Source organism: Octopus bimaculoides, chromosome 3, assembly GCF_046866305.1.
Source record: "Octopus bimaculoides isolate indiv1 chromosome 3, ASM4686630v1, whole genome shotgun sequence".
NCBI classification, from domain to species: domain Eukaryota; kingdom Metazoa; phylum Mollusca; class Cephalopoda; order Octopoda; family Octopodidae; genus Octopus; species Octopus bimaculoides.
The window spans coordinates 50,993,769-51,008,768 of NC_142930.1; the positions used below are offsets into that span (position 1 = coordinate 50,993,769).

At 36.5% G+C, this 15,000-nt stretch overlaps 1 protein-coding gene across 1 annotated transcript in view; it reads left to right on the forward strand.

Moving 5' to 3' along the window:
- LOC106867234 (metabotropic glutamate receptor 3) overlaps positions 1-15,000 on the forward strand; it is a 136,591-nt gene that overhangs the window by 111,119 nt on the left and 10,472 nt on the right. Inside the window, exon 3 of the mRNA XM_089348975.1 lies at positions 6,708-6,923. Coding sequence (XP_089205101.1) covers positions 6,708-6,923 — 216 coding nt within the window. The remainder of the gene's footprint in view (positions 1-6,707; positions 6,924-15,000) is intronic.

Genomic DNA, 15,000 nt, shown 5'->3' on the forward strand with positions numbered 1-15,000 from the left:
TCTATGTAAACGCGGAGGGGTGGCTGTATGATAAGGAGCTTGCTTCCCAACCACATGGTTCTGGGTTCAGTCCAACTATGTGGCACCTTCGGCAAGTGTCGTCTACTATAGCCTCGGCCCAACCAAAGCCTTGTAAGTGGATTTGGTAGACGGAAATTGAAAGAAGCCCGTCGTACATGTATGTATGTATGTATATATATGTATGTATGTGTGTATGCATGTATTTGTGTGACTGTGTTAGTCTCCCCACTATCGGTTGACAACCAATGTAGGTGTATTTACGTGCCCGTAACCTAGCGATAGAATAAGTACTAGGGTTACAAAGAATGAGTCCTGAGATCGATATGTTCGACTGAAGGCAGTGCTCCATCATGGCCGCAGTCAAACGACTGAAACAAGGAAATGAATAAAAGAATATATGTATATATATATATATATGTGTGTGTATATATATATATATATATATATATATATATATATATATATATATATATATATATATATGTGTATATATATATATATATATATATATATATATATATATATATATATATATATATATATATATATATATATATATATATATTTATATATATATATATATATATATATATATATATATATATATTTTTAAAATGTAATTTAAAATACAGAGATGCCTGTAATAGGACATCTAACCCGCTAGAAATAGCAGCAAAAGACTACATACCACAAAAAGTAGGGATAATTTCGAAAGGGAATGAAAAATAAAAACATTTACCAATCTATATTCTGTACCATGGTTTCAAGTCAATTTTAGTAAGATAAAAATTATATATCTCACAAAGGTCGGACTATCATCGGCAGAATGACCAGACAACATTCGAGACACGAGTCAAATAGGGAGCATGGTTCGTATTCGAATATCTATTTTTCCAAATTTACCGCGTATTTGCGGTTTACCTATTCGGCAGGTAAACCGAATAGGTATTTTGTTTTTGTTTTTTCAACACATTACACACGCATGCGCACAAATGCATTAAACAAGTTTGCGTTTACATATACATAAGTAACGGTTCTTTAAATACATTGGTTGCTGAAACACACATATCTAAGGCTATCAAGTGTCAAACAACACATCGGAATGTAGCTCCGTTCTATCAAATTCTTCCCCTGATGAAATACCCAATTAACGATATTCAATATGGAAATTTAATTTGATATTGTTCAGAATTGTATCATGTTCAAATAAATTGATGTCTATATGTGAGTTTCTCCGCTTTCTTTTTCTTTTACATAAAAAATAAATAATAGTATACCCATATCTATCAATGCGAAGCTAGCATCTTTGGTTTTTTCACTGATGTACAGTATATAACCGGGGAACTTGGATGCTGATATCCCTTTAAAAGGATTTATATCCTTGATTTGGTTATACACACACACACACACACACACACACACACACACACACACACACACACACACACACACACACATATATATATATATATATATATATGATATATATATATATCCACCGAGTTTAAGAATATTGCTAAGCGGAGGAAAAGAAACAAACCAGGATTCCCTAGGTGATGGTGAGTCAACGGGGGAGAAGCCCAACACGGAATCTCGTCGGCCGCGCCGGTCGTCAAGAGCAAGATTCGTACACGCTCGATCGTTTCACCCTGCTAGGTTCGGAGTCCCCTCGATCGGAGCTGCCCAGAGTGGGAGCCAGGCCCATTCGGAGCCAGAGACGTTCTTCGGTTCGAGAGTCGAGTTGCTCAGGAACGCAGCCCAAAGCGGGCGGTACGCTCCATCCAAAGCTAAATACGGTGACAAGTTCGATAGCTGACAAGTACCGCGCGGGTAAGTTGAAAAGAACTTTGGAGGGAGAGTTCAAGGCTACTTTCGACTAGGACGAGATTACCCACGGAACTTAAGCATATCACTAAACGAAGGAAAAGAAACCAACCGGGATTCCCTAAGTAACAGCGAGTGAGCAATCTGACAGCTGACTGGAAAAGAAAATAATTAGGAAAAGCAGAAATGTTATTGTGCAACTTTGTGATCCTAGAGAAACTTTTGATATAGTGATTAGTGTAGGAGCTTGAAGGTGGAGAGGGAAAACGGCGGAAAAGGAAATGAATTAAATTAATGTAACGAATGTTGTTGGCACTTCGGCGCTTACGACGTCGAGGGTTCCAGTTGATCCTATCAACGGAACAGCCTGCTCGTGAAATTAACGTGCAAGTGGTTGAGCACTCCACAGACACGTGTACCCTTAACGTAGTTCTCGGGGATAATCAGCGTGACACAGTGTGACAAGGCTGACCCTTTGAATTACAGGCACAACAGAAACAGGAAGTAAGAGTGAGAGAAAGTTGTGGTGGAAGAGTACAGCAGGGTTCACCACCATCCCCTGCCGGAGAATGTAACGAATACATTTGGGCAAACTTAATACGCAAATAGTTATCTTAAAAGATCAGAAACTCTTGTAGTTGTGGCAGAGAAGACAAGGAAGAGAGATAAGTTTACATACTATTAAATGTCAAAACAAGTTTCTTCCAGCTTACAATGTTCTTAATTTTTCCAATTGACATTAATGGGAAGAAACACTTCAAGACTCAAGATAAAATAAAATTACGCTTCTTGTAAAATGTCTACTTTTAAGTCTAAAGGAAAATTCAAAATATGATTTTTCATTTCTTCTTTATTGTGACTGTATTTTTAAATCGTTTTCCAAATCACAAGACGTCTCAAGCAATATGACAATTGCAATTGATTTTTGCACTCACTTCTTTGCTGTCATTGTTATTTCATTTTTGGCTTCTATAACATGTGTACATTATGTAACACACATTAACTCTAAAGGTCTGCTTGTATAAAAGCCAACGGAATGCTGTTAGCATAACATTTTTAATGTATTTATGTATGTATATATTTATGTGTGTGTGTGTGTGTGTGCGTATTTCGCTTCTGTTTTTAACCATATAAATTCTTCTTTGAAGAAGGAGCTGATTTCTAAACAAGGATACAAAGATCCAGCTTTGAAATGGAAATAAGGAAAACAATGTCATATTTTAAAACTGAGAAAAGTCATGCATGGTTTAATTCTTCCGCTTACAGATTGTATTTGTAATGCGCAAGTCAGTTGGTTGATTTCTTTTACTGAAAATCCAAGCTTATCCAAACTGATAGTTCGGCATTTACTTACAAAACCGAGTGCTCCAATTATTATTGATATAAATGTAAATTTGTGATCCGGATATAAAAGCTGAAGGTTTTGAAGTAGTTGTATGTATGTATGTATGCATGTATGTATGTATGTATGTATGTATGTATGTATGTATGTATCTATCTATCTATCTATCTATCTATCTATCTATCTATCTATCCATCTATCAATTTGTCTGTCTATATAACTTTCTGTTCATCATACGCATACACGCACATACTGTGTGTGTCTGTGAGTGTGTGTGTGTGTGTGTGTGTGTGTGTGTGTGAGTGTGTGTGTGTGTATGTGTGTGTGTGTGAGTGTGTGTGTGTGTGTGAGTGTGTGTGTGTGTGAGTGTGTGTGTGTGAGTGTGTGTGTGTGTGTGTGCGAGTGTGTGTGAGTGTGTGTGTGTGTATGTGTGTGTGTGTGTGAGTGTGTGTGTGTGTGTGAGTGTGTGTGTGTGTGTGTGTGTGAGTGTGTGTGTGTGTGAGTGTGTGTGTGTGTGTGTGCGAGTGTGTGTGAGTGTGTGTGTCAGTGTGTGTGTGTGTGTGTGTGAGGGAGAGAAAACATGGGTATATATTATGTGTATGTTACGAGATGCTCCCATTTATCTGCGCAAAAGGGTAGAAACTTAAAACTATCCATTTTATTTTGGAAAAGGAGTTTTAGCCCCGAAATATCGAAATATTTGATATAATGTGAACTTGTCTTCTGGAATTTGCCTCGTATTGACTTTTGAGTAATTTTAACGTTAAATATCTCACTCACGCTACACTACGCAAATATATGTGTAGGTTTGTATGTACACCCTTATGTATATTGGTCTTCCTTCGTCTATCTTTACACTGACACCACATACAAAAGCAGTGCGTCTGAATTTGTTCCACATACTCACTCACACGTCTGTATTTACGTTCCATACTCACCACACACATACACACACAAATACACACACACGCAAACACACACACACACAAACGCGCGCGTGCACACACACACACACACACGCACACACAGAGGCACACACGTATAATGCTTACATACGGAATATACATTAAACAAACACATTAACATACATACTCGCATATTTTGATATATTCTGTCTTCTGATCATTGGTGGTCGAATATACGGGTTAAACGGTAGTTAATGAAAGCCAATAGGCATCTATCGCCTGACAAATCTTCGGAATGTTTGCATCCTTAACTTGACCAATAAATACTTGATATATATGTCGAAGTAATATATCTACAAACTGGTTTTCGTTCTTTGTGATGCGCCCGGTGAATATTACCGTATAAATACAAACATCCAAGAACATAATTACTGTCACCCTTTCTTTCTCCCGTTCTCTTTTACTCTCTTTCTCTCTCTTACGCATACACAAACACGCACACATACATACACAACACATAAAACACACGTACACATACACACACGTACTCACCCGCTCTCTCACTCGATTTTCTCGTTTCTCCCTTTTCCGCATTTAATGATGTTTCACAAGAATGAGCATTAATGTAATATACATACATATATATATATATATATATATATATATATATATATATATATATATATATATATATATATGTGTGTGTGTGTGTGTGTGTGTGTGTGTGTGTGTGTGTGTGTGTGTGTGTGTGTGTGTGTGTGTGTGTGTGTGTGTGTGTGTGTGTGTGTGTGTGGTGTGTCTGTGAGTGTTTATATGTGTGATTTGATGAGAGCGCTTGAAGTCTACGCAGCCAAGCTAGTATTCTTTGATAATATTTATATAATAATTACAACAATATTCAGCTGTCTGATCAGTAGGCAAATCTGAAATAAATAGGTGAGTATAGCAGAATATTAGAAAGTAGTGAAAGGCATAAAAGTTCGATTCAATATTAACGCTAACCAAACATTCATGTACCTGCTCTCATGAAAACTTTCCCAAAAATATATATTAATCGGGAAATTTTATAAAAACATTTTAAAGGCATTGAAATACAGCTGAGATGCTATCAATGAACGCGTTATTAATATATTTTGATGTAGGCATATAAGATATGTTTTTTTCTTTTGAGATTGATTCCAACATATTTCTGATTTATATTTTTCTTCCAGCTACAGAAAGATGAAAAACAAAGCACAGTTGGGCAGACTTTAAATTAAAGAGAGACAAGAGAAATTACTGCAAAGCATCTATTCCAGTAGTATTTCTACCAACACTTTTCCCTTAGTAATTATTTCTAACCTAAGCTTATGGTCTTAAAACAAGAACAATATTGACGCACAATATCATTTTGATAGATTTAAGATGGATACAAATACGTTTATGAAAGGTTTCAGAATATTTCTATGACCAAAGCTAGTGCCATATAGGTTTTTTGTTAGTTTTTAAGAGAAGCATCAACGTCCATTAATTTTCCAGCCTTTCCACAGTAACTAACGAATCTGCTCATGCGAGATTAACTAGATCAAGGGTTATTATTGAGGTTAACACTTTTAATATCTATTCTTTAACAGTTGAATGTTAATAACAGAAGTAAAAATGAATGAAAGAGTTAAAATTCTAAAGGAACACATTCCAGTAAAGGTAGGAATGAAAGGTAAGGTGTAGCATGAGAGTTAGAAGATGAGAATATATAGAGGGGAAGTGTTTGTTAGTTGTTCATTCCTAGATCAGCTCTGATCAAGTAGACATGTGATCAAAGGCATTTCAGTTAAGACTAGACTGTTTTTAATACTTTTTCAAGCATCGTGTATCAAGGTCTATACTGATGCAATCTCTCTTTGAGTGACAAGGCAGCGCTTTCTCGCGACGGAAAAATACATTATTGTGTATATCTGAGATATACACAATAACGTACCTATATCATGTAGGTAAAGAATTTCATAATTTGTAGTTATAAAAATACACTATGTTGTCTACAATTAAAGAAATACAATATATTGTGTAGAACTGAAAAATACACTATATAAGGTGAAACTGAGATTTATATACAACGGCTATACGTTCTGTAATAAATAATACTATGTTATAGAAATTTTCAGTAAATATGTACTCGATGGTGTTGTATAAACCTCATCAAAGGCAGGCACCTATTATCAGGGACATTCTAGCCGATATCAACTAGTAAATTTATCTATTCGGGACTACACTAACTCTTGTGTCCTCCTTTACTTAAGACGGTTATATATGATTTGGAAGAAATGATTTTAGTGGCTTTTAGTGCACGTGGTCCTAGCGGCAAAAGTTTTTGGCTCGAAATCAAAATATTGGGATTTTAGTTACTGGATTTCGTTTTTATTTCATGAAGTTTATGCTATTGTTGTTGTTGTTATTGTTTTTTCGTCCCAAGTCACTTATGGGTGAGTAAACCTATGATCAAATGTATCTTAGCTACTGTAGTTCTGTCAATGAACCGCATAGAGGCTTCCTCATTACTTCATGATGTGTTAATAACTGACGAATTAAGATATTTGGCTTTAATATACTTTAAAATATGATTTAAACTATTGCAACAGGTTTGTTACTGCTGGAGAACGAAGCTGCGAAACAAAATGTATGTCTGAACAGCTTGTCCATACAAGCTCATAGAAACAGCAGTATAGACGAAAAATCAATTCGGAACGCCCTTGATAAACTTAACGAGGATGATCGCATCAAAGTTGTTATAGTATTTATGCTTCCTGGAGAGGCGCAGAAATTGTTTTTGGAAGTATCGAGAAAGAATATAACTGGTGAGTACAAAAATAATTTAATATACAACCAATCATTATAACATATTTTACTATAAGCATAAGCAGCAATTTTGCAGGGTCCTTAAAGCGTCGTTTTGAATGCTTTGCGTTCTGAGGTCAAACCTCGCCGAATTAAATTTTGCTCTTTGGTAAAGTCTATAGAATATCGAGTTAATTCAAATCCGAGTTATTTCTTTTCTTTCTCCCATATTTTCTCTGGACTGCATTTTCAGGTCAATGGGTCGGTCTTATTGTGTCACGGTGATTTGGCTGAACGTTGCTTTAATTGTACATGTGTCTAAAGAATGCGCTCACCATCGAGAATGGCAGAGAACTTTTCATCGGTTGGGTAGTTTTGGGTGTAGAGGAGGTGATCTAGAACATATAGCGAGTGTATAGCGCCAGCAGTGCATCTAATATATAAGCAACATTCTTTTGGGTGTCGCAGCAACACTTTATAGAGAATCAACTATTAATATGGGCTGGAAAGGAAAATGACTTAGCGATACAGTTATTTACATACGGGGGAGACATTTAGAGATCACTACGAATTGTGTGCAACTGCAAGGGTTTAGTTGCATATGTTCAAACTTTAAGTCAGCGTTTTACATGATTATTTCCTTGATATGCACTGTCATTCAAATTTGCACTATTGAAAACTTTCTGTTGCCATGTCTCTGTTAGTGGTCTCTGGAGTCTATCTATGATATATGTGTAGACTGTTTATAGACGGAACATCGTATATATGTCACGTTTGTGATTTCTATGCCATGTAGGTACATTGTCAAGATAGTCTACCTTGGTAATGTTTCTAAACACGTGACATTTTAAAATTTAAAATATTTAGACGCAGCAACAAACGTGCTTGTACGTGTTATTATTCAGTTAATCGTTATAACATTATTAAAATAATCCTCTTAATACACACACAAATTCACACACATATATATGAAAAACAGGATAAAAATGTTTGTCAAATCTATTTTTACCGGGCTTATAAGGATTAGATTGAACACTAAGGAATATCGACAGACTTATCAATACAAGTGTAAATTCATTGTAGATCTTTGGATTAAATGTTAATGAGAATATTAACAAAGGTAACTTATACTTCTGATGATGATGATGACGACAACATCAGTGCTGGTAATGATGATGATGAGTGTCGAAAAGTTACCTGATGACAATAACAAATGTCATTTGCTGAATAATCAGATTTTCTTGAGCTCTTGAGAGTAAACAGGTGCAGTGAAGCAAAGATATATTTCGGTAAAATTCAAAATCTAGTAACATTTCAGTACAAACATGTTTCTAACTCAACACTAGAAACTCTTGAAAGTTTAATAAACGTAATGTATAATGTGTTGTTTCTTCATCTCTCGGAGAACGTTTCCAGAATATTCTCTTCTTTGTGCTAGTGTTGCTTCTGTAATAGAGACAGAACAACAACAACAACAACAACACTCCTTTCTACCATAGGCACCAGACCTGGAATGTTGCGGGAGAGGAATAATTGATTATATCGACCCTAGTGCTCAGTTGGTACTTATTTCATCGGTCTCAACTTATGAACGGCAAAACCGACTTCTGTGAAATTTGAAGTCAGAACGTAAGGCGGGAGAAATGTCGTTAAGCATTTTGTCCGGCATACTAACGGTTCTGCCAGTTCGCCGCCTTTATAATAATGATAATCCTTTCTACTTTAAGTGCAAGGTTTCAAATTTGGAGGAGGGGATAGTCGACTACATCAACCCTAGTACTCAACTGATACTTAATTTATCGACCCCCGAAAGGTTGAAAACCAAAGTCGATCTCGGTAGAATTTGAACTCAGAATGTAAAGATGGACAAAATGCCACTATGCATTTTACTCGGCGTGCTAACGATTCAGCCTGCTTGCTGCCTTAATGATGATGATGATGATAATGATGATGATAATAATAATGACAATAATAATAATAATAATAATAATAATAATAATAATAATAATAATGATAGTTTCAAATCTTGGCACAAGGCCAACAAGCTCGAGAAAGTGGGTAAGTAGATTACATAGACCCCAGTCTTCGACTGATGCTTATATTGTCTTTCATCATTTAGGGGTCGATAAATAAGTACCAGTTGGATATAATATACGAAGCCCAGTATACTCATCATGATTACCCGTCTGATAAAGGTACAGCCGGCACATGCATCACAATCACATGTGCGCGACATGGTGATATCATACCAAGATAACCAGCGCATGACTTTGCAGGTGGTGCCCAGTTAGAATTATATTTAAATCGAGTGACCCATCCCGCTCAAAAGGTTCCTGAATAAGGGTTGTTTAAGGATGTTGAACGAAACACCCATGTTTCCAGTGGTGAATTATCCAAGGCCCCAAAACTTCCTCTCAACACATAGCTATGATACTCCACGACTACTTCTGTTCGTGATCAGAGATGCACATATCGTCAGCCACTAAGGGACATGCTCAACTGGTTAAGGTCAAACAACTGACAAGCAAATCTGTGGTATTGAGCAGAATATTTGCTGTAGTCATCTTTATTATTATTATTATTATTATTATTAGTAGTAGTAGTAATAGTAGTAGTAGTTGTATTACGGCGACGACGACGACACTGATGATGATGCAATCCCAGTCAGCTATGAGATTGAACAGGCATACCACCAAAAGCGTTCTTTTCAGACAGTGTATATATGACTGCATTTTCCAACATGTTCTTCTTTCTTTAAGACGGTGGCATGTGATTTCATAGAGAGTGATAGCATTTCTCATTGATTCAAACAATTTATCTTTACTCACGTAGTGAATGCATTTTAACTCGTCCCTAAAGATGTGCAAAAATGTAACAGACATTTGTAATTACTTGGATTTCTCTCTATCTCTATCTCCCTCCCTCCTACCCTCTCTCTCCCCTTATCTCCCTCTCTCTCCCCTTATCTCCCTCTCTCTTTCTCTCTCTCCCTCACCCTCTCTCTTTCTTTCTCTCTTTCTCTCTCTCGCTATAGCTTCTCTCTGTATGGCCTCTCTCCCACCGTTGCTTTCTCTCTCTATAGCTTCTCTTTCATTCTATCCCTTCTCTCTTACGATATGCCTTCTCTTTTTCTATAGCTTCTCTCTTTTTCTACTGCACCTCTAACACCCCATGACACACTCTCTCGCTTTCTCTCTCTCTCTCTCCTTGGTTCTTCTCTCTCTCGCTTTCTCTCTCTCTCCTTGGTTCTTCTCTCTCTCTCGCTTTCTCTCTCTCTCCTTGGTTCTTCTCTCTCTCTTTGGTTCTTCTCTCTCTGTCTTTGCCCGTCTGCTTGTCTGTCTGTCTCTCTTTCTTTCTCTCTCTAGATTTTCTCTATCTGTTTTTTTTTGTGTTTGTGTTTGTGTTTTTGCATTTTATTTTATATTGCAATTGTTGAACAACAGCGTCGTTGGTAACGTTATGGTACGATCATAAGAATTATTATTATTAATCGAATCTTGAAATTCAAACAGAACATTTTTTCCTTCCTTTTAGAATAAAGTCATCCAGTATTTTTAAAATTTCCATTCTGTTCAGCTGTTTAAAACATCATGTCATGTTAATTTTTAAGTTACAAGTTTTTTAAAAGTATTAACTTGTAAGTAACTAAGTTGATATATTGATAAGATTTATATATTGCTATTTGTCAACATATTGCTAATATATTGCTAATAGTTTTACGAATAAACAGCTTTGTAAATTTGTAATTGAGCTGAAGTAAAGTTAAATACAAATCTTCCAAAGACTACGTTGAAAGTGAATTTGCTTCTCAAGAATAAGAAGTTCTGGATGCTTCCTAACGCTTGGTTTGTTTAGAGATTTTGATTCCATGAAGTCCACTATGCTCAGACAGCGTCTAAAATTGTGTCACGCTCTCTAGTTGAAACATGAACGTGATTAATTTGAGTGCACAATAATTATTTCTAAAGTGGCTGCTTCTCGATTAAATAGAGACTGTTTATGAAAAGGTGAACAGCGCTGCGAATGCTTCCTACGTTAGCGTATACAAAGTTGCACAAGCCATTTCTGTTCAGTGATTATGATCAGGAAAAGTAGTTAATCTAGATTTTGAACTGAAGAAAGAACTGGAGTCATTTCTCTGTGAAGAGGTAGAGATAAATACAGAAATATCTTAAATAAGTGAAATTTAAAGCTTGCTTATCTCTCGAATATATCAAGAATCTTCAGCTACAAAGATATGATGCAAATTTATTATCACGAGACCTGTTTCTTCATCTCTCGGAGAACGTTTCCAGAATATTCTCTTCTTTGTGCCAGTGTTGCTTCTGTAATAGAGACAGAACAACAACAACAACAACAACAACAACAACAATACTCCTTTCTACCATAGGCACCAGACCTGGAATGTTGTGGGAGAGGAATAATTGATTATATCGATCCTAGTTCTCCAAGAGATGAAGAAACAACACAAACATTACAAAGCAGTTTTTGAAAAGTTAAAATTATGGAATGGTGGAGTTGAGGGTGAGAATTTACTTCAATTTTCATTCCATAATACACTGTCTGGAGAAAAGTAAGCTATTCCAAAAGTAATTACCGATCATTTGAAAAGACCACACATTATTTGACAAAGTACGGTAATATTTTCTCGGGGTGGACATGAGTATTTATGAACTCTCCTTTATCAGGAACATTTTTTTATTCCAGAGGTGAATTCCATTTTTGAGAATTTTCGGAAGAAATGTTTGAGAATTAAAAAATAATGTGCGCACTCAAGAATTGTGCAAGTAGTCCCCCTATGGAAAGATTTCACTCCAGAATGTATGAGTTAAAACAAGAACGAGATAAAACTGAAATCAAAACAGAACAAGGTTTATACTGTTTAAAACTATATTCTTTGTGTATTTTCAAGTATTGGAATCCCTGTTATCAATAAAAGGTTTCACAGATCATCTATAATGGTGACACTCCTACCAAACAAAATTAACACAAGAGTCAGTTCACAATGTTTTCTTGCGAATATTTTTACCGAGATCAATTTTCTTTGGCTTCTTTTTCTTGTTTTCTTATAAGGATATGTGGCATAACTTAACAAACAATAATGATGATGATGATGATGGTGATGGTGATGATGATGATGATGATGATGATGATTATGATGATGATGATAACAATAATAATGATGATGTTGAGGATGATAATAATAATAATCCTTTCTGCTATAGGCACAAAGCCTGAAATGTTTTGGGGGAGGGGGCCAGTCGATTAGATTGACCCCAGTACGCAACTGGTACTTAATTTATCGACCCCGAAAGGATGAAAGGCAAAGTCGACCTCCACGGAATCTGAACTCAGAACGTAAAGACGGGCGAAATGCTGCTTAGCATTTTTACCGGCGTGCTAACGATTCTGTCAGCTTGCCGCCTTAATAATAATAATAATCCTTTCTACTGGAGGCACAAGGCCTCAAATTTATGATGGGGAGGGACTAGTTGATTACATCGACCCCAGTGTTTCACTGGTACTTAATCTATCAGCCCCAAAAGGATGAAAATCAAAGTTGACCTCGTCGGAATTTGAACTCAGATCGTAAAGATGGGCTAAGAATTTTGCCCAGCGTGCTGACGATTCTGCCAGTTCGCCGCTATAATAACAGCAACAACAACAACAACAACAATAATAATAATAATAATAATAATGAGGAGGAGGAGGAGGAGGAGGAGGAGGAGGAGGGAGGAGAAAACTAACTTAGGCATGTCATGTATCGTTTATCGTAAGGCGTACGATATGATCCCACATTCATTGGGTATTGCATCGAATGTTGAGCGATTGCTTGGAAAAGTATGGCGAAGTGGAGGGCAGAACTGACGGCATATGGGAAAAGTTTAGGGACAATAGAAATCGGGAGAGGCATCTTGCAAGGGGATTGCCTGTCCCCACTGATCTTTGTACTGTGCATGATACCACTAACACTGATTCTGAGGAAAACAAAGGCTGGATATGTATTCAATAGCCGCCAACAAAACGTCAACTACTTGTTATTCATGGATGACCTCAAACTTTACGGTAAAGATGAATCCCAAGTCAGTTTCCTCGTTGATACGGTGTTTCAGTGCTGATATTAGAATGGGGTGCATACTGAAAAAGTGTGGTGTGTTAATCTTGAAGGGAGACACAATCAGATGTATGGACGGGCTAGTGATACCGTCGGTTATGAAGCAGAGAGAAGAGACGGGTTATAGATACTTGGGAATATTGGAAATGGATAAATTGATGGAGAAAGAAATGACTGAAAAATTCAAGGTGGAGTACTTGCACAGATTGAGACCGATCCTTAAGTCTGAATTAAACAGACAAAATAAGATTGAAGCTATCAACACCTGGGCGGTTTCAGCCTTTAGATGTGGAGCAGAGGTAATCGCATGGACAGTAGACGAACTAAACAGCTTAGAAAGACAAAGAAGTTGCTGACTAGATATGGGATACTTCACATTGCATGGTATGTAAAAAATACCACAGAACCGCTATTATTAGAAGTGAGAAGGTCAGACTTGTGTAGGATGGAAGATTGCAAAGATAAAGCACTGTACAAAGACTTGAGAATGAATGAAACTGAAAATAGGTGGATAAAGAAAAGAATGCATGGACAATTACATAGGTATGTTGAAGATAAGGCAGACAGGGAAAACAGATGGCTATGGATGACTAAAAGTGATTTGAAACCGGAAACGGAGGCTCTAATCTGTGCTGCCAAATAGCAAGCATTAAGAACCAATTACAACAAATACAGAATAGACAACACATAAAAAAGTGATAGCTACAGAATTTGTGGACAAAATGGTGAAACCGTATTGCATATTATCAGTCAATGTACACCACTAGTCCAGAAAGAATATAAGAGATATCATGACAACATAGCAAGGATTATCCATTGGACACTTTGAAACAAGTATGGACTTGACAGAGCAAAAAAATGGTATCAACATAAACCCGAAGGCATCATCGAAAATGATAAGGCAAAGATCCTATGAGATTTTATGATTCAGTGTGACCATGAGATAGAGAATAGGAAACCAAACATAGTGTTAATTGAGAAAGAAAGCAAACAATTCTGGATCATAGATATAGCATGCCCAGCTGACAACAAGGTATGCGATAAGGAAGAAAGAAATGTCGGTAGAGATAAAAGGTTAGCTTTGTAGGTTAAGCAGTTGTGGTCGCTGAAAAAGGTGGTAGTAGTACCAATAATTGTGGGAGTTCTGGGAACAGTGAGCAAAAATCTTGAGAAGTACACGGAACAAATAGGGGCTGCAGTAAGGGTGGAGCGCTTGCAGAAAACAGTACTGCTTTGAGCCGCTCGAATACTCCGGGTGGTGCTCGGAAAATATGGGGTGTCTTTAGTTCACTGGTAGTGAGCAGCTGACACCGTAGTACAGCGTTAGAAGCTGTGCAAAGACAATAAATAATAATAATAATAATAATAATAATAATAATAATAATAATAATAATAACAACAGAAAAAAGATGGTATAAACACACGCCAGAAAAAGTCACAGAAAACGAGAAAGCAACCATACTCTGGGATATGCCAATACACACAGATAGAGAAATTAAGGCAAATAGACCAGATATAGTTGTCAAAGATCATGAAGAAAAAAAATGCTTTCTAATTGATGTATCAATACCAGCAGATGACAACGTTTCTCTAAAAGAAATGGAAAAACTTTCAAAATACAAAGACCTGGAAATAGAGATAACTCGAATGTGGAATCTAAAAACAGAAACAATTCCTATCATAGTAGGTGCCTTAGGTATAATAAAAAAATATTCAGACAAATACATAACAAAAATACCAGGACTTACAAATATATATAACATACAGAAAATTGCACTACTGGGTACTGCACACATTCTACGCAAAACACTTTCAATACAGTAAACATAAGAGCACCACAGCAAACCACAGCACATACCCAAGGCACACAGAGCTGCGCTCGCTAGTGAAGTGAAAGCACGTTATAAAAATAAAACTACTGAATAATAATAATAATAATAATGATAATACACTTCCGCACTGATCACAGGTGTGTGTGTGTA